General features: G+C 56.1%; 1 protein-coding gene across 8 annotated transcripts in view; it reads left to right on the forward strand.

Annotated features, from left to right (window-relative positions):
• The window catches only part of ZFYVE28 (zinc finger FYVE-type containing 28), a 103,468-nt gene extending 83,913 nt beyond the window's left edge, over positions 1-19,555 (forward strand). For 3 of the 8 annotated variants that reach the window (XM_059166732.1, XM_059166740.1, XM_059166756.1), the window contains 6 exons: positions 7,300-7,332; positions 14,128-14,243; positions 15,318-15,434; positions 16,739-16,843; positions 18,772-18,875; positions 19,328-19,555. In XM_059166732.1, coding sequence (XP_059022715.1) covers positions 7,300-7,332; positions 14,128-14,243; positions 15,318-15,434; positions 16,739-16,843; positions 18,772-18,875; positions 19,328-19,459 — 607 coding nt within the window. In that variant the 3' untranslated portion in view covers positions 19,460-19,555. The other 5 variants (XM_059166751.1, XR_009351820.1, XR_009351822.1 and 2 more) reach the window with 5 other exon arrangements.
• Positions 19,556-20,054: the final 499 nt, after the last annotated feature.

Here is a 20,054-nt window from a genome sequence, read left to right on the forward strand (position 1 = left end):
GCAGGTCTTGCTGCTGGCCATGGGGTTGTGCCAGACTCTGCTGCTCCAGACAGTGCAAACATCTTCTATTTCTGATAAAGCTGTTTTTGAGATGCAAGCCCAGCTTCCTCGGCCATGTCTAGAGGAATGAACTATTGTCACAAGCTGCTGGATGGCTTTCTTCCTTGGGATCCTCTGCAGAGTTGATTATTGGTAAGTGAATCATTCTTCAGCAAGGATGATAGGAAATCATCAGAAATTCTTCGACAGGTATGTTGCTTTTTCAGTTTTTGACCTGCCTCCCTTCTCCAGTCCAGATGGTAGACACCTACTCTGTCTCCTGCTCTCCCAGCATTTCCCATGGTGGACACTGCTCGTTTGCATCACAAAGATGACTTCCCGGGCCCTATCCAGCTTTGCTCAAACATTGAAGCTGAGCTGAGGAAAGGAAAGGGAAGGCCTACTGTGGCCTTGAGACAGCGCCACCTTCCTGGGGAGCTTCCAGAAGGTGCAGAGGGCCTGAGGAGGGAGAAACGTGGCAGGTGGCTGGTGATCAGGACAGCCATGCGTCTGGGCCAAGACTTCGGACAGCGGTGGCCCCCCATCCCACGCCAAGGGCAGCGAGAACCGGGCCAGCCAGGTGTTAGCACGTGGTGCCCATGGTCTGCCAGCTGCAAACACATCAGGATCATCTCTCCCTCAGGTCACAGGCTGACCTCATGGAGTGTGATCTAACGCTAGTGCAGGCGTGACAGAGCAGGGAGACCCTTAACATGGACAGACACAAAAGACCAGTCTCCCGCAGGCGGAAAGTTTGCCAAGATTCTAGCATAGAGATTCCTGGATGTCTGGGGTGCTGCTCCCCTCATGATGTCTAGAGGCTTCACGATGGAGACCACAGGGCTCAAGTGCAGGGACAGGGGCTCATTCCTCCCGTTCTGCAGACAGGGAGGCCAGTGTCCTGGAGAGGCAGCTGGCCTGTAGCTCCCTGCCTTTCTGCTGGCCCGCAGGGGCTGCCGCAGCCCCAGGGGCTGGCAAGTGGCCAGAGGAGGGAGCATCAGGCATGGTGCTAGGCTTGCGAGCTCCCAGCCCCACGGTCTGGCCAGGAGGTCACTCAGGGGCAGCCTCACTCCTCTGTGAGCGACACAGAGCTGGCCCAGGCAGGAAGCATATGGAGCTGCATCTCCCTGAAGACACAGGGAGCGAATTCCATGGTGAAGCAGAAGCCTGATGGAAGGACGAGGCACTGGGGGCTGTGCCAGATTAGCCAGAGGGTCTGGGCCAGAGAAGTGTCTTCTGGGGTGTTCCCCCAGGCCCTACAACATGGGCCAATTCCATCAGTGCCATCAGTGCCATTTCCAGGGTGCTGGGTCATGGCCCCCAACAGAGTCCTTGGCAGAATGTTCTGGAACCATGCATCCCTCAGCTCTTTTATTGGCTTCTCTCCTACATTTTCAGGAAAACTTAAGATCTTTTTAAAGGGAAAGTTAGCATTTTTCAAGAGCTTATTGTTCCCTGTCTAGATTTAACTCACTGTTCCAGAATCTTCCATGCTCTTGAAGCCTGAATAAGCCACTTGTCTACAGCACGGAAGCTCAGCCTGCCTCAAATCTGTTTTTGTTCTTTCCTAGGACATTTGACTAGAGCGTCTCCATCCTGTTGCTTCTTTAAAAAATTCCACAGGCTCGCTTTTTTCTTATAATAAACATGGCCCCGTTCATTGTAGAGACTTTGAAAAACATAAGAAGAAAAACAAAAGGAAATAAAAATTACCCCGAATCCTATGAGCAGTTTTAGTTTTTTCACGACGTTATGATCATTTCTCTGGAAAGTGCTTGAAAAACACTATTTCCGTTTAATTCTACTATATCCTAAGGACATAAGGACATACCTAGTTTATTCTATGTTTTCCCACGTCTGTATGTCTTTCTGTGTTGAGCTGGTCCTATGGCCCCTCTGCCTTAGGGATCTGTGTTTGCCCCTGGGGTTAAGTCTTCAGAGTAGATTCTTGGTAGGGTCACCACGCCAAAGGCGTAGAAAGTCTGTGGCGTCTTCCTGCCCCTTGCCGCCACATACGGTCAGATTGCTCTCCAGACATATGCCGATGTACCAATTTGTCTCAGCGGGTGCCCCTCCCCCCTGTTGAGACTTGAGAGTGAAACACGAATCCCTGGGTGTGGTAGTTGGCTTTCCTCTGACAGTTGGTACCCCCCCCCCCCCCGCCCCGTGCTTCTTCCTTATCCGTGTGTGAAGCGACTGCTCCTGTTTTCCAGCTGGGTTTTCATGACTTGTTTACTGATTTGAAAGCATTCCTTCTGTCTGGTGTGTCTGCTGGGGACAGATTTACCCCACGTGCTCCTTGCCCACCGATTCCATGTGTTGATGTCCTTTGATTTATAGAAGCCTTATATAGAAGTTATATTTATGAAAATTCCAGAGAAGCCTTGTGGTTCTTGCTTTGCATATTTTCTCTGGCTGGTTGTGCACCTCCCAACCCTCCTTGCCCCCAGGCCAGGGCATTGTCTCCTCTTTGGCTCCTGCCCTGTGGCTTGCTTCATTCCACCGCTAACTCTGACCCATTTTCGGAGGTCCAGGGGTCCTGCTTTCCAAGACCATCTCTGAGCACTGGAGAGAGCGTGACTATCAGGGCTGATGGCCATCCTGACGCTCAGGCAGGGTTGCTCCCCTGTCCCACGTGGAGGCCTGCTCTGCAGGATTCGTTCTCCAGCTGCATTCGCGAATCTGGCTGGCGGTCCCCCTGCATCTCCCTCATGCAGCTGGTGGGCCTCCCCGGCTGTCATTTGGGGTCGAATGTTAAGAATCTGGGAGGGCTGTCCTCAGCACAGGCTTCTGAGCCTCTGTCCTCAACAGGCGATGTATGCTCTGACCCAGTGTTCCATCCCTGCAGAGGGGAACAGCTGACACGCCTCCCCTGTTGTACCCCTCACCTGTCTGGGTAGTGGTGTCAGAGGCCCCACTTCCCCGCACCTACAGAGGCAGTGGGAGGCTATGTGCAAGGGAGGGAGGGCACCTGTGGCTGGATGCTTGACCTCAGCCTCCCTGAGCCTCTGTTTTGTGGGCCACAAAATGGGCCAACAATGGTCACCAGCTCAGGTGGGTCTGGGGGAGTAGCTGAGAAGCCACGGAATGTTGCTCCTGGTTGTTACATTGCGTTTTCCTTGTTATTCATCTTCATTACTCCCTGTTTCTCACCCATTATTTCCTCGGTGCGTGGCTCAGGGGTGTTACTGTTCCTTGCTGTCTTGCTGTTCGAGTCTTGGCTTTCCCTCCCCATTGCATCACTGGATTTCACTGTTTCCAGCCTTGTTCCCACTCTGCATGGGTGGCGTGACCACTGGCAGGGTGACTTGCAGCCCTTGGAGGGACTGTCCCAAGCTGATGGGCTGTGGACAACTCCGGCCTCCAGCCCCACCTCTGCCTGATCTTGAGTCTCCCCTGGCTCCTTTTCCAGTTGATGCCTTGCCTTTCTCTGTACTGTGGCTCTGTCATGGACCCCCCCACCCCCACTGAGCTCCTCTGTCTGTTGCCGGGGTTGGGACCCAGGTTCAGGGGCGTCGGGCCCTGGGGATGCCCAGGGTCCAGCCCCCAGCTGGCATCCTGTGTTTCCTGGAGCCCCCTGGGCCCCAGTGACCCACCTCCCCAGAAGGAAGGAACCATTTGACATCGCTGTCTGAGACCCCATGGACCCTGGCCCTGCCTCCATGGCCAGCCCAGGGAAGGGCGGCATGTGGCTGCACAGACCGAGCTTCCTCCAGAAGCATGTGGTGAGCGGGGAGGCCTCTATCAAATGGAAATCTTCCCCAGAGGCAAGGCCTCCATCACGTGGAAAACTTCCCCAGAAGTGGCTCTTCTGATGTGCCGTGTGCATGCCTCCCCCCAACAGCTTTCCCTCTAGCAGATGGATTCAGGTCAGCTCCTCTGTGCTGGGATCAGCCCTGCCCCCGGTATCTTCTGGCCACCAAAACCCGGCAGGGCGTGACTCCCTTCCCAGTGTATGATCCATAGCCTCAACTCCTGATGCTGGTGGTGGGGCTGGTTGGAGCTGCCCCGGGGATCGAGTCCTGAGCCAGCACCTTCAAAGGGAAGGGGGTGTGGGTCAGGCATGGGAGCAGAAAGGACTGTGCTGGCTGGGCCAGTTGACCACTCAATGACCTGAGATGCGGAGGAGCGGTTTCCCAGCCGGGCCCGCCTGCCGCGTGGCTGGTTCTTCCTGGGGGCTTGGCAGAAGAGCAGCTCCAGGATGGTGTGATTGGGGGCAGAACTACCCCAACCTCTCTCTGGCAGCTGTGGGGCCCTGGGCTTGTGTCCACCCCATTGGGACACACCCATCATTGCCCAGAGCTGTTCTGGGGCCGGACTGCTGGGTGTGGGCCGTGCTGCTGCAGCCCTCAGTCCCTGGGGCAAGTGTCTCCTCCGCTGTGCAAAGAACTCCGAGCTCTCCCACCACGTCTGGTCCCTGGAAAGAAAAACAAGAATGATTGAGCAGGTTAAAAATAGAGAAGGACTTGGAATTAATTTGACTCTTGAAAAGCAGATGAGGCGTGATGACTGTTAGCAAGTGCACGGCCGAGCTTGGGCAGGCCGGGAGCTGAGCGCAGGCATGCGGTCAGAGGGCAAGTCAGGGCCGGGCTCTCACCTGAGCCCCTCACAGGCACCCCCCATGCACACTGCAGCAAGCACAGTGACTAAGGCCCAGATCGCTAGAACCCCACAGGCCCACTACAACCCTATAAGGCCACGGGGTAGGCTCGCACACGGTAAGCATTTGAGCAGGGGTCCTGGGAAGGGTGCTGCCCTTCTTGTTGACGGACCTCCCTGGTGTTAGGGTCCTTATTACAAACTCCCAGCCAGGGGTGGAGCTAGCCTGGCTGAGGGGTGGCCGTGACTACCTGGTGAGTGGGCACCCAGGACAGCTCCATCCTGGCCTCTGCCCCCTGGTGACCCACCCAGCATGACCTTAAAAGGCCCCCCTCATTCCAGAGAGCTCCTTCCTCCAGGCTGGCTGCCTCCCTGAACCCCACACTTCTCAAGTCCTCTCACCCTAATGCTCTCTCTGCCTACTGCTCTCTCTCACCATCGTCAGCACACGACTGGGCCCCTCCCTCTCTTTCCTCCACCGGCCCCACCTGTCCTTCCACTGGTGCCTGCATAAGATGGAGAGTGACAGGTGGAGTCTGAGGCAGCCCCTGCAGTTGGAGCAATCAGGGGAGGCCTCCCTGGGGCGGGGACATTTCCAAGACCTGAATGGATGGCATGGGAGAAGGGAGATGTTCCTCAGGCCCTAGGTCCAGCAAAGGTCAAGGTGCCAGATGTTCTAACCCGGGCTGTTCCGACGGTGTGAAGTAGTGTCCACTGCGGTTCCAGTCGGCACGCCCTTGAGGACTAGTGACACTTAGTGTCTTTTCATGTGCTCGTTTGCCATCAGCCTGCCTTCTTTGGTCAAACATCTACTCTATTCAGATTTTTTGCTGTTTCTTTCATTTGGTTGTTTCCTTGAGTTTTGAGAGTTCCTCATTCATTTGGGGGTACTTTATCAGATATAATTTGCAAATATTTTCTCCCAGTCTGTGGATTGTCTTCTCATTCTGAGTGTCTTTTGAAGAATAGAAGTCCTTAATTTTTATGAAGTCCACAGTTTGTCAACTTCCTTCTTTCATGGATTGCAATTTTGCTGTCATAGCTAAGAATTATTTTTATAACCCCAAATGACAAAGGTTTCTCTTCTAGAAGCCTTATATTTTTTGTTTTACATTTAGGTCTGTAATCCATTTGGGGCTACCTTTGTATATGATGTGAGGTACGGATCAAAGTTTTTTTTTTGTTTTGCATAAGGGAAACCAATTGTTTCAGCACCATTTGTTGAAAAAGCCCATCCCTTCTCTACTGAATTTCTCTTCCTCAGATCAGTCAGCCACATGCATGTGGCTTTATTTCTGGACTCACTAGTCTGCCTCATTGATCTGTCTGCAGGGACACCAATACCACACTGTCTTGATTATGGTAGCTTTATAATGAGCCTTAAAATCAGGTAGTATAAATCTACAACTTCTTTTTCAAAGTTTGTTTTGCTTTTTCTGTGTTCTCTGTATTTTATGTGAATTTTAGAATCAAGTTGTCAATTTATATGAAAAACAAAAGCAAAACCAAAAACAAAGCCTACTAGGTCTTTGGAATTTTGTTGAATCTACAGATCAACTTGGGAAGAATTAACCCCTTAATAATATCAAGTCTTCCAACTCATGAACGTAGTACACCCCTCCTTTTGGTTAGGTTTTTAATTTTCTCAGCAAAGTCTCACAGTTTTTATTGTAGAAGTCATGCCCATCTTTTGTCAGGTCAGATTAATTTCTAAGTATTTTACAATTTTGATGCTATCATAAATGATATTGTCTTATAATTTTGATTTCCAGTTTTGATGGCTAATATAGGGAGCTGTATCTGAGGGCTGTATACCAGTGTTGTCTCTTGTGACTTTGCGGAACTCCCTTCATTACTTATAAAGGTTCTTACAAAGATTCATCAGACTTCCTATGGATGATGCTGTCACCTGTGAAAAAAGCCAATTTTATGTCTCCTTTTCCATTGGATGTGGTTTACTTCTTTTTCTTGCATGTTTGCCCTAGCAAGGACCTCTAATACAATGTTGACTAGAAATGTTGACACAGGATGTTTTTGCCTTATTCTTGATCTCAGAAGGAAAGCATTTACTATCTACTGTTGGCTGTAGGATTTTCATAGTGCTCTTAATCAGGTTCAGGAAGTTCTCCTTTATCCCCAGTTTGCTGAGAGTTTTTATCAAGAATAGATGGCTTGGGGCGCCTGGGTGGCTCAGTGGGTTAAAGCCTCTGCCTTTGGCTCAGGTCATGATCCCAGGGTCCTGGGGCTCATGATCCCAGGGTCCTGGGATCGAGCCCCGAATTGGGCTCTCTGCTCAGCAGGGAGCCTGCTTCCTCCTCTCTCTCTGCCTGCCTCTCTGCCTACTTGTGATCTCTGCCTGTCAAATAAATAAATAAAATCTTTAAAAAAAAAAAAAAAAGAATAGATGGCTTTTCTGAAATGCTTTTTCTCCATCTTTTGTGATCATATCATTATCTTTTAGCCTGCTAATGTGATAAATGGCATCGATGGATATTCAGATGTTAAGTTAACCTAACATTCCTGGGAACCTTACTTGGTCACTAGGTATTATCCTTTTTATGTGCTGTTGGCTTTGATTTACTAAAATTTTGTTAAGAATTTTGCATCTGGTGGTGAGGAATGTCCGACAGCAGTTTTCTTTTCTCTTGATGTCTTTTTCAGGATTGGGTATCAGAGCAAAGCTGAGATCCTGGGGTGAGTTGGGGAGCAGTCCCACTTTTTCAATTTTCCAGAAGAGTATGTAGAGAATGGGTACTATTTTTGCCTTGAATATTAGTTAGAATTCACCAGTGAAGCCATCTGGGCCTAGAGTTTTCATGGGAAGCTTTTAAACTATTGTTTCAGTTTCTTCACTAGACATAGATTTATTCAACTACCCATTTCTTGTTTGGTGAGTGGAGGAGCTTATTCACGTAATCCTGGGTCCCTGCTCTGTCCTCTTGACTTCCCCCTCAGACAGGCTGATGCCAGACAGCTGGGTGTTGGGGTGAGGGGTCCCTCTGCTCCTGGTCTCTGGAGTCCAGGCCAACTGCCCCAAACCCTGCCCCGTGGCTGGCTCCTCGCACCCCGACCAGTGTCAGTTTTCTAGGTGATCTCCGCACTCTCCTGCCTCTGGTCCTTGCTTGCTCTTTGGGTCACCATCCCCTCCCTGTGTGATGCCATTCCTCCCATCCCTGCTACGCTATGTCACTGTGTGCCTTGGATGAAACTCATGGGGTGCTTTGCCCAGTGGCCTGTCAGGCGCCACGGCTGCATGTCCTTGCCATCCTTGTTTCACAGATTTGAAACAGGCGCTCAGAGCCCCTCAGCAGGGGGAAGTCCTTCTCATTTGTCTGACTCTGTTTGGAGGCCAACTGCAGAACCCTGGGCCTATCCCCAGAGTTCAGCCTCGAGTTTCAGGTCTGTGATATAGTCCATCCTCCTGGCTCCCACACCACCTCCCTTAGGCTGTAGGGTGTGACTCGGGGTCCTTGGCTAGGGGAAGCATACCTGCCCTAGCTTGAGTGAAAATGAGGGGTTGCCAAGAGTTGGAAGGCAGCCGGTCACAGCAGGATACCCTGAGATTTGGAGGGGGACAGCGGGGCTCACGTCCAATCTCCCACATCCTGGGCTCTGTCCTTCAGACTTCTGCCCCTGCCAGGGACCTCTTCTGGCCCCTGCTCCTCAGCGTGGTGTGGCAGCTGTCCAGCCCATCTCTCAGGCACAGCCAGAGCTGGTCCCCTGTAGCAGGGCCCATGCCCCCATCCCAGACTGTGTGTGCCATGTGGATATTCGTGGCTATGGGGGCCACCCTGCCAGACTCTGCAGCTCCTCCTGATGCCCCGCAGCCCCAGCTTTGGGAGGTGTCTCCTAGGAGCTGTCAGGGACAGAGCTGTCGTCTCACAAGTGGACAAAGCTGGACATGATGGTGTGCCAGTGTCTGGGGACACATGGGACCCACCAGGGCAGCTGTGGAAGAAACAGAGAGTCTCCATGGCAACGTGGGAGGCAGCAAGGCATCAAATGCTCCCCAGCATGGGAGGAGGATATGCACCCTGTTTCACAGACCTTCTTTGGGTCCCAGCAGGCTTGGGGTGACTCCAGGCACAATGGACCTGCATGTTGCCAGGCTCTCCATCCCTCTGGACTCTAGGAAGACTGGCCTGGGGGGGATCTGTGTCTAGGGAAGTGACTCTGAGGGACACAGGCACACCACTCTGGCCACGGCCACCCTGTCTGTTAGTTGTTGGGCTAAGAGGGCTCAGCGAGGGCCAGGGGCACTGGGCAGTGGGTCTACTGTGTGTCCTCCCTGTTTGGGGAAACCACTCGTCCCTTAAACTTCTTCAGTCCTCGGGGCTCTGCAGAGCATCCTTTAGTGATGAGGGATTCACCAAGGCTTCCTGGCTGTCCCCCACAAGTGTTGTGGGACACTTGAACTCCTGTGTCCTTCTTGATGGATATCATCCATAGTGATGACCAGAAGATATTTCCAGGAAACCTGATCCCAGATCGTGCACCCCCTATGGCTGTGGTGGTCTGCCCCTGCCCCCAAGGGCCCATGTCTGAGTCCTGGCCCTCACCCTGGCCAGGGGGGACCAGACCCCTTCCCAGTGGTGTCGGACAGCCTCACTCCTCCCCAGAACTGGCAGGGAGGGAGCAGTAACCCTAGAACCAGGATGGGGAAGCAGGTGGGCTTCAGCCTGGTGGACTGCAGTGTCTCCCTGCACAAGGGTCTCTCTTAAACGTGCACACACCTGGCATCTCAGTTTTAAACCTTTTCACATAAGAGTAAAACATAACAGGATTCATTGTTAAAGGAATGCACAGATAACAGACAAATAACTGACATCTTTTGAAAAAAACGAGGCTACAGAGTGACTGGTTCTCGAGGTAGGTTTGAAGGGCAAGCGGAGTCAGGCCTGGCTGCCAGTGGGGTCACGGCCAGTCATGACGGGGGCACAGCAGGGCATGGCTGGCTGGGCCATAGTGTGTGACCTCACAGGAGATGCCAGAAGGCAGCTTGGGGCAGGGAGGTTGTGCGGCGTGTGTGAGGTGGCTGCTGGTCACAGTCGACCCTCAGTCCTGTCCCTCTGTCCCTGCTGGGTAACTTTGGAGGAGGGTTTGGTCTCGACATCGTGACCTGGGGTGGGCACTGTGCCCGTCCTGACTGTGTGCTCACACACATGCACATGCGTTCTCAGGGACATGCACGTGCACGCACAGATGTTCTTGCTCTCATATAGGCACATTCAGACTCGCTAGAGCACATTCACACACACACACATGCACACACATGCACACACACACACATACACACACCTCTGCACTCAAGCCCCCATAGGAGATTCAGTGGGTGGGGACCCCCCTCCCCACTGGCAGGGCCCCAGGATGCTGAGGGGAGCAAGACTATGCCCTGGGCCCCAGCTTTTGAGGCAGAGGAGGTAGAAGACTTACCTCCCACCCCAAGGGCCACGTGGCCCTATGCCCCCTGCCTTCCGCCCACCTCCAGTCCCATCCTGTGTGCTGGAACATGACCCTCACACATGCTCCTCCCCACTTCGTGTTCCTGTGGCCACTGCACAATTTGTGGGAAGAACGCAGCAGACAAACACGTCCTGGCAGGGCGATTTCCCTAGAGGTTTAAACACTGATTATGAGCTTAGACTCCCTTGAACTGTTCGAGCCATAATTATGTGTTTCGTGGGACTGCCTCTCCAGAATGCCTGGCAAGCTCCAGTGGGCTTCGTTGGCGGGAACCGGCCATGTCCTTGGAGCCTGGACAGCGCTGCCTCTGGCCGCCACTCTCTCATGTGCACTGATGCCCTCCACATGTGATCGGCCTTTTCTCCCTGGACCAGTCGGTGGTGATTCTACCGTGCGTTCTGTCTATAGGAACAGTTTCTGGGCCCAGCAGGGCAGAGATGGACCTGGGGTTGGATTGCCGGTTCTGTGCCCAGAATGGTTTCCCCGGGGAAGCAGGACCAAACTAGGGCACACCGGGCTTCAAACAACAGGAAGATCCCATGTCACAGTTCTGGAGGCTGGAAGTCCGAAATCGGGCCATGCTCCTTTTGGAGGCCCCAGGGGAAGGGCCTTATCTCCTGACCTGGCTCCTTGGACTCCCAGCACTCACGGCCATGTGGCCACGTCCCTCGGTCTCCCCTCCATCCACACACAGCCTCCTCTCCTTCTGTCTCCTCTGCTCCTCTTAGTGGGACCCTTGTCATTGGATTTAGAGCCTGTCCGGGCAGTCCAGTCTCAGGTCCTCGGGTTTGGGGTGGGCACATCTTTTGGGGGCCCTCCCACTCCTCCTTCATGGTGGGGGGCGGGGAGCATTCCAAAGCTGTGAGGCATGAGGAGGTTCTGCTGGTGGCTCCTTTTCCTGAACTCCATCTAGTGTTCCAGAGAGAAAGCGTTCATTCCCACGGGGAGCCCTCTTCTCATTCTCCCCCACATCTAATGAACGCAAACTCTTTGTCCAGCAGGTAAAGATTGGAAGGTCAGTGAGGAGCGGGAGCAGGTGGGGCTGCCTTCAATGTTGGGCGTGCAGCAATGAAAAGAAGAGAGGGTGCTGCCGGGCCAGACTTGCATTCTCCCAGAGTGAGACAGAGTCAGCACACACATGCTAAGTCAGGGTGCTGAGTGTCCCAAGTTGCACAATGCAGGGTAGGGGCAGGAAAAGAGCTGTTGGGGGCAGGGGTCCTGCTTGTGGTCAAGGAAAGGCCTTCCAGCAGAGCATGCCAATAAAGGTGTCTGGGTCTGGGCCCAGTGACATCTATGCAAAGGCCCTGTGGCCAAGAGTGTGTTTGGCTTCTCTGAGATAGCAAGGAGGAAGTCTGAGAAGCATAAGTAAGTGGCAGGTATGGGAAGGGAGGTTGACAGAGAGGGGTCCAGATTCTGCCAGGGCCTATAACCTTCAGTAAGGATTTTTGCTTTTTCTTGGACTGGAAAGCAGGGGTGGAAGATTACAACAGAGGAGGGACATGTTCTGACTTCTGTTTGGAAAGATTCTTTGTTCTGGGCCTTTGGTAATCTTGGTAGGAGCTGCAGCTCCTCAGGGTGTCCCCTGGCATGTCCAGGGGTGTTTAGGCTTGCCAAGTCCTGGGTACTGAGCTCCTCTGAGGCCTCGGGTTCGTCCTGCCTCTGTGAGTCTCTCAGGGCCCGCCCTGTGGGCATGCTGAGCTGGGCAGGGCTCTGCAGGAGCCCTGGGGCCTGGTCTCCAGACAGTCCTCACTTTGTCAGCCTGCTGGCTGGGCAGTACATGGGAAAACGGGGTCCCCCTGTAGATGTGAGTGCCCCTTTGCCTTCAGCCTATATGGTGTCCACAGAGGGTCCAGTGCCCACTGTTGGTCAGCACTCTGTCTAGCAACTGCCTGTGGACAATCAACACCCTTCTGAAGGGGTGGCCCTGGGCAGTGCCCAAACAATGGCCATCCCTCGGGGCCAGGCAGACCCAGACAAGACCCTGGCTCAGGTCCCAGCTGAGACCCCGCTTCTAGTTCCGGTGGTCTCTCCTTTTGCTCCCCTCAGCCCTTCGAAGCTGACTGCCTGCCTAGGATCTGCCTCTGTGTGGAGTTCGGTGTCTCTCTCTCCGCTGACCCCCCCGACCCCCACTCGACCAGAGTCTCAGGCTCCATGGCCTCCACTGTGTGGCATCAGAGAGCTTTGGTGTGCAGGCCGCTGCTCCAGTCTCTAGGAAGACATCCCAGCCTCTGGGGTGCCAAGCTGTGGGGCTGGGGCTGCAGAGCTGAACCCCAGGGGCACCCACTCAGTGGCTGACTCCCGCCACAGGCAGGACTGTGGTGCCATCTGCTGCCAGACGCGCTGCCTTTCTCCCCAAAGTCACATGCATTCTGATAACAAAAGTAACCCTTGCTCACAGAAGACACTTGGGAAAAAGATAAACTTCTCCATAGTCCCGCTCCTCAGATAAACTTGGTGGTAATGCCGGGATGGTCTTCCCCATGTCTCACCAGGCACATACGAGGTCTTTAACTTTAGAATACGACCTTTTCACTTAATCTGTCAACGCTTCTAGCATCTGTCCTTCTATAAAGTGGAGATTGTGTGGATGGGACCTAGTTTGTTGAGCCAACCCACTGCTGATGGACATTTACCTTACAAGCTGTTTCCTGAATAGGAGTTTGCGACATGATTATAAGAAAAACCTTCCTTTATTCTTTGAAGTGTACGCTTGACTGATTCTTAACATGTTTGCAGCTATTCACACATTTTTGTCACCCGATAAAAAAAACCCCATCGTGTCCCTGAGCAGCGGCTCCTTCTCCCCGCCGCCAGCCCCGCCTTCTGTTTCTATCCATCTGTCTGCTCTAGACATTTCAGATAAACGGAGTCACACACTGTGACCTTTCATAAGTTGCTGGGTCACAGCTTCCTGTCTTCCCACTTCCTCCTGATCGTGCTGCACGCACGGCTCTCTTCCTTCTACAGCTGAATAGTGCTTCCCCGTGTGGAAGGACCACGGGTGTTGGCCAGCTTCTCTGTTGATCTACGCTTGGCTTGTGCCCACCTTGGAGCTCTTGAAAATAATGCTGCTGTGAACACCTGTGAGCCGTGTTTGTTTGGGTCCCTGCTCCCAAATCTTCTGGGCAGATCTGTCACTGACTCCGGGGATCGTGAGTGGCAGCAGACATTGCCCATCGTGAAGTCCCCACCCACTTACCTTGCGTGACTCCCTATCCTCGGGGGCCTTGTCCACGGAAACCATGCAGCTCAGGAGGAGACAGCTGTGGTTCGTCATCTGGGTCCCAGCAGAGCAGGGGCACGTCCAGCCACCGCCTGCCGGCCGTGGCTGCTCCACGCTCCAGGGAAACACTTAAAGCTCGTTAACGAATGTTCGTCATGTTTGAGGACACTGGGCTAGAGGAAGGGGGCCCGTGGAGCCCTGGGGCCCTGTTCAGGCCTGTGTCCCTCTTCCATGGCTGGGGGTGTCTGTGCTTTTCCGTGGCATAAATTAAATTTAAGCATAAATTAAACGTCAGGGACAAGGCTGACGTTAAGCATATATTAAACGTCAGGGACAAGGCTGGAAGGGAAAATGGGGAAATTTTCTTAGATTACAGGATAGAGGAGTAGAGACAGAAGAAAGGAAGGGAGTGATGGAGGAATTGAGCGCTCCCCCCAGGTGGTCCCACTTAGCCGCATCGGAGAATGGAGTGCGTGGTGAGGGCAGGACCCCGTCTTCATAACAGAGTCCCACATGTGGGGGCTTGGAATGACAGAAAATCACCCCCTCACTGTGGAGAGGCCAGAAGTCCGAAATCTGACCAGTCCACCCACCTCCAGACCCGGTGCCGGGTCCTTCCTGCCTCATCCAGCTCCCTCTGCCCACTCAGACTCGTTGGGGCGCCGTGGGGTGCTGGTGACATACTGAAGCCCGGGAATCTTGACTTCCGTGCCACGAGAGTTTAGCTCTCACTTGTGGGCTTTCAGGCTCCAGAAGTCCCTGGCCATGCCCCCCATGCACCCCATGTTTCCTTCCTCATGCAGTGGCTCCACGGACCAGGCCGGGTTGGAGGCCGCCTCCTCGACCACAAGAGAGAAGATCCGGTCCAGGTTCCATGGCAGCCACGACCTCATCCACCGCCTGTTTGTTTGCATTTCAGGTGCCCAGCTGGGTGTGGGGTGGGGCAGGCGGCACCAGGCTGTGGGGCTCCTGGGGGCTTGCCCACCTGTGTCATTTCTTCATCCCCAGCCCAGGGGCAGGGAAGAGGGCTTCATTCCTCTGCAGGCCCCCCAGCTAGGACTGGGGAACCCATGGCTCCCATGGGGCCTTGGCGGCCTACACGGGGAGGTTCTGTTCAGTTTGTGGTTCAGGCTTAGTGTATCCCGCCTAGTTTTGTTTCCCTCTCTGGGGATGTCTATACCGCCTGTTTGGTCCACCCCCGACCCCCGGGGGTTCAGAGGCACATGAGCTTTTCTTTGGCTCTCTGTTTAATGAACACATTCGTGTGGTTCACAGTATAAAAGTGTGCAGCACTCTCAGGCCTCCCGCATGCCCTTCCCACCCCCACCTTTGAGGGCTGGGCTCCAGCTGGCCTGCTTGGCAGGAGCGAGGCCCGTGGCCTGATAATCCTGCAGAATCAGGGTCATGCTGGGGGGGAAGGGCCCCACGGCCACGGCCAAGCCAGGCCAGGTGGGACCAGGAGGACCTCGGGTGAGTCTGAGCTCTGGTTTGCATAGGTTTGTGTCAGGAGTTGGAGGGACATCATGCCCAGCAGGTGCACAGAGAATCCTCTGGAAACACCGACTGCAGCACTATCCTTGGGATGGGTCGCTGGGCTCCCATTTTGGTGGGATGCCTGCAGCTTCTCCCTCACTTTGCTGTCCCTGGCAGCCGGGGCCACCCCCACAGAGCTAACCCAGCACTGCTTTCCACCGAGAGGGCCCTCATTTTCAGAGAGAGGAGACCTCCCAAGGTCTCTGCAGGGAGGGTGGGGCGAGTGCATTCCTGCTAGGAGGGGGCCGTCTATGTGGTCACCCCTGCCACCAGCCTTCCCTGGACTCTGGAGCTTTGACTATGGCCAAACTGTGGCCCAGGGGCTGGGCGGCCCCCTCTTGCGCTGAAGAACATGTGTCAGTCCCGGGCTGTGAACTCTGGCCAGGATCACCCAGCTCACAGCCCTGAGCCCCCATAGCTGGTTGGCCTGACCTGCTGTCCGTTTGTCCTTCTCTCCCAGGGGTGGCCGACCAGCTGCAGACGAACTATGCCAGCGACCTGAGGAGTATTCTCAAGACCCTTTTTGAGGTCATGGCCACCAAGCCGGAAACAGATGACAAGGAGAAGTTAAAGAAGGGTGAGTGCCCCCAAGGGCATGTCCGCCCCCCCCCCCCACCGCGCCCCAGGCCACACACTCCCCCTGAGCACATGAGACCCTCCAGAGCCATCCAGCCTGCCTTTCCATGGCCCACCGCCCACACGGAACTACCAGCACTGCCAGGCTCTCCACTACATACCAAGGGGCACAGGTCACAGGCCCCACAGGTGCCCTGGCAGGTTTGCAGGTGCTCCCAGCCTTCATGCACAGGCCTGTGTGTGCAGCACCTCCTGCTGTCCCTGCATGCCCTCCAGCAAGGCTGTTGACTTCTCAAGGCCAGCAGGCTGTGGAGAGGTTGGGGGGTGGGTGCCAGACAGTGAGACCTGGACGTGGCACATCCCAACTGCGTTGACAGTGGGAGCCCAGCCCAGGGTCAAGGAGGGGTCCTAAGGCCCCACCTCATGGGGGGAAGTGGCCGCCTGGGACCTCCCTCACATGTTTAAAGATCCCCACACATCCTAGCACAGACACACACTCACCCTCACACATGCACACACTCTAACTGCACACAAGCTCACACGCACACACAGCTCTCACATGCACACGTGGATGCACACACACACTCTCATGCAAGTGCATGCGCGCATGCACATACATACAGACAGACACACACACACACACACACACACACACTCCCACATGCATGGGGTGGGGTGGGGCCTCATCCCTGCTGGCCCTCCCCTTGTGCTAGGATGAGATACCTGTTCTGGGTGAGCTGCCCATCCTCATGGGGCTTCTGGGTGCATGAGGCAGCCTGCCCAACTGGAAAGCCCGCCCCCACCCAGGAGGGCACATCCTGGCTGCAGGTGGGCAAGGAGCAGAGTTAGTCCTGTGTGTTGTCCCCTGCTCTGCCTCCTGGGAGCCGGGCCACCGGGCTCTCCGGGAATTTGGGGCAGGGCTGCTTCTGAAACATCACGACTCAGAAAAGGTAGGTGCCATGGACCAGTCCTGCAAGCAAGGATGGTGGGCTCCTGGCTTCTGGCTCCCAGCCCCCGTCCAGGCCTGGTCCCCCTACTGCCTCGGTGGTCATAGCCCTGGGGGACCTTCCACACACAGACAGTGCAGGGGCTCTGGGGCTGGCGGCCTACAGCAGGGAGCAGCTACAGACCTCAGGGCCCAGAGCACAGCCTGCTGGGGCAGTGCTGACTCACCCCTGTGCTGGGGGACTGCGTCTGGCTTTGGGGGAACTGACCCACTTCTGGTCTCCTGTGGGTGGGCCTAGCAGGGAAAGGAGCTTGCCCGTCAACCCCACCCCTTCCTCTCTCCCTCCCTCTCTCTTCTAGTCACCCAAAGCCTACGGAGTGCAGCCTTGGAGGACTGTGCGCTGTGCCAGGAGACCCCATCATCCTCTGAACTGGCCGCCAAGAGCAGAGATGGGGACTTGGAAGGTGTGTGTGAGGTCTGCGCCAGGCCCCAAGGTGCTGCATGCTGGGCAGGGAGTGAGGAGCCTGTCTGGACTGGCCACCTCTTTGTCTGGACCCAGAACCCATGAAGGCTCTGTTTCTTCAACTGGTGGTCCCTTCCCAGAGGCCCTCTGGGCCTGCAGTTGCCCCTAGGGTGAGCTCATGGACCCCCTTAGCCAAGTCCTTTGGCTGTGGCCAGAGGTGGCTGAGCCCACCTGCACCCACCTGCCCACAGAAAGGGTCTCACGTGGCAGCTATCTGGCACCTTTTTCATAGGGGACTGCACTGTCTGGTCAAATGGGAGTCCCAAGCCCCTTCTCCCTTTTTAGACTGGAGGTCAGGCCTGCTGGGGGCCCGGTGGCTTAGTGATCAGGGAGGGAGCCTCCCGGGAAGGCTGGGGGCACTAGCTACCCTTCTGTGGAGAGGGGGTTGCCCACGAGTTTTGAAGGGGCTGGACGCCTAAGAGAGGAGTGACAATAGATGGAGGCAGAAAGGCCTGGCTAGGTGTCAAACAGGATCAGGGCCGAGGAGGCCAAAGCTGACCCCGCCATAGGCCAGAGGTCATAGCACTCCTGGTGCACCTGGCCTGCTGGCTGACCCTGCAGGTCCCTGGCTCAAGGCCTTCCTGGTGTACCCCAGTCCCCTACGGGTGACTGAGGCTGTGGGGTTGGGGTGTCAGGAGCAGCACAAGCTCCTCACCTCTACCTTTCCAAAAACCATGCACAAGGGTATCTGTCATAGGAACTTGGAGCCCCTCTGCTCAGGAGTGACTGTAATGAGCTGCGAGCTGCAAGGTCTGGCATTGCCCAGTGCACAGGAGTGCATCTGGCCTTATGTGCCTGTGCTTAGGGCTAAAGTTGTGATCCAGGAGTTCCCTGGGGCCAGCCTAGGATTCGACACGGAGTGGAGGATGGGGGCAAGCACAAGATACGGCCTCCCTGCAGGGTGGGGGTGAGCTGACTGGGCCCAGAATGGAAGGCCGAAGAGCTGGGTAGGAGGCAATTTGGGGTCTGTGCAAGCTAGCAGGAAGAGGGGCAGATTCTCCAGGGTGGGCAGGAGGCCAGGAAACCCCAGGCCCTTCCGAGTTCTGTTTGGAGGCCCTGAGGGTGGGGCTTAGGGACACAGGACAATGTCCACTTGAGCATCAGGCTTGGGGGTTATGTGAGGCTGCAAGGTCCACCTCTGAGCACACACTGTAGTCTGAGGAGGGATCCGAGCTGCTCTTTTCCCCAGGCCATGGATGCTGGCCTCGGGGCCTGGCAAACCACAGTCAGTTTGTTGCCCCAAATGGGAGGACAGTGCCTGTCTCACTGCGTTTGGGAGCCCGCTTCTCCCCGTGCTGACATGCCTCCCGAATTCCAGAGCAAACCTCCAGAGGCTTCCATCAGCCAGGGCCAGGAGCAGTCAGCTGGGACAGGGCCCACATGCATGGAAGGGGGGGTGGCCTCTGGCCTGAGCCTGGCCTGCAGACATGTCAGAGAGGGGATGGCTGGGGGTCTCCCTGGGCCTCTAGGACCCCAAGAGTCTGAAAACCGCCCTGGATGGGCAAGGCTGGGGGCGTCTGAGGCCCCCACAGGGTGCACCTAGAGCTGCGCTGGGGGGTCGATCTCTTCGTTTCTCAGCTACCACCTCTGCCCAAGGGGTCTGCCAGGCTGGGTGCTGACAGAGAGAAGATAGGGAGAAGACCATCTGGGTGGACACTCCCAACCCACATCCTGAGTGCTGGTGGCCTGGCCGGTGGCACAGCACAGTTTGTCGCTGGGGGCTGGTGCACAGGCGCCGTCCGTGAGGCCAGCGGTTTCCTGAGACCGTAGCCAGCAGCGGGAGTCCAGGGACTGTGGGGAGAGAAGGAGGGCAGCCCGCCATCACTGCTGCAGGTCTCCCTTTGGCTGACCTCATTCCCACTGTCCCAGATCCACCGGAATGGGTCCCCGACGAGGCGTGTGGCTTCTGCACAGCCTGCAAAGCGCCCTTCACTGTCATCCGCCGGAAGCACCACTGTCGCAGCTGTGGGAAGGTGAGCGGTCCGGTTGGTGGAGGGCGTCCCTGTGATCCGGGACAGGCTCTGGGCCTTCCCCTGGGCTGTGCGGAGGTTCTAGAGGCCAAGACAGAAGCCCTGGGGACCTGACAAGGCCTCTGAGGTCTTTGTGCAGGGGTCCCTGAGCCCTGGGCCCTGCTCTGACCTAGCCCCCAGGAGTTGAGGCCCCCAGCTCCCCCACAGCCTGGGTCCCCGATGGTGTTGTCCCTAGCCACTGCAGAGCTGGTGGTGCAGGAAAAGAAGGTGGGAGTGGTGCCCGAACCCCCTGCATGAGCCTGGCCTCCTGGGACGGTGACCCAGGCCAGGTTTTTCTGGAGGTCCCGGCAGCACTTGCACAGGGAGGGCGTGGGAAGCGCCCCCCCGCAGGCACAGGGTTGAGGGCTGTGGAGGCCCCGGGCTCACTGCCCACGCGGCCCACCCCTCCACCACAGATCTTCTGCTCGCGCTGTTCCTCGCACTCAGCGCCGCTGCCACGCTATGGGCAGGTGAAACCAGTGCGCGTGTGCACGCACTGCTACGTGTTCCACGTCACGCCCTTCTACAGCGACAGGGCGGCCATCTGACTCGCCCCACACCTCGCAGCTGCCAGGGCCCTGCGACTCCCGAGCAGCCGCTGGCCGCACCGGGATCGCTACGCACCTCTTCAAGCGCTGCCTCCACCGCCCCCATCCCTGCTGATACCTGTGGGCCCCCATTCTCCCCCCACACGGAGGGCCCACGTCAGGGGTCAGCAGGAGTTCCGGCAGTGGGGTGGCTGTCTGGGCGGGGGTGGGCACTCCGGTTCCCAGGTCCCGCCCCCATCCCTCCGAGAGGCTGCCACGAGGCCCAGCCACAGTAGAAGGCCCCTTCAGAGCTTGCCCTTGATCAGGGAAATGGGGTCACACCTGCGGCCAAATCCTGGGCAGATGGGGTGCACCTCTAGGAGAGGGGTCAGGTCTCAGTTCCCTGGGCACTTACCCTTCTTTCTCCCCACCTGGAGCCTGCAGCTGCCTCCTCACTCCCCAGTGCACCTGTCCCTGCTTCCCTTCCGGACCTTGGCCAAACAACAGACATCTGGGTTATTCTCAGAGGGGGAGGTGCAGATGCACAGCCAGCCCCTCTAGGCCCGCAGGCACCCACTGCCCTCGGGTGCCTGCCTGCTGATGGGATGGGGGGCAA

Source organism: Mustela lutreola, chromosome 1, assembly GCF_030435805.1.
Source record: "Mustela lutreola isolate mMusLut2 chromosome 1, mMusLut2.pri, whole genome shotgun sequence".
NCBI classification, from domain to species: Eukaryota; Metazoa; Chordata; class Mammalia; order Carnivora; family Mustelidae; genus Mustela; species Mustela lutreola.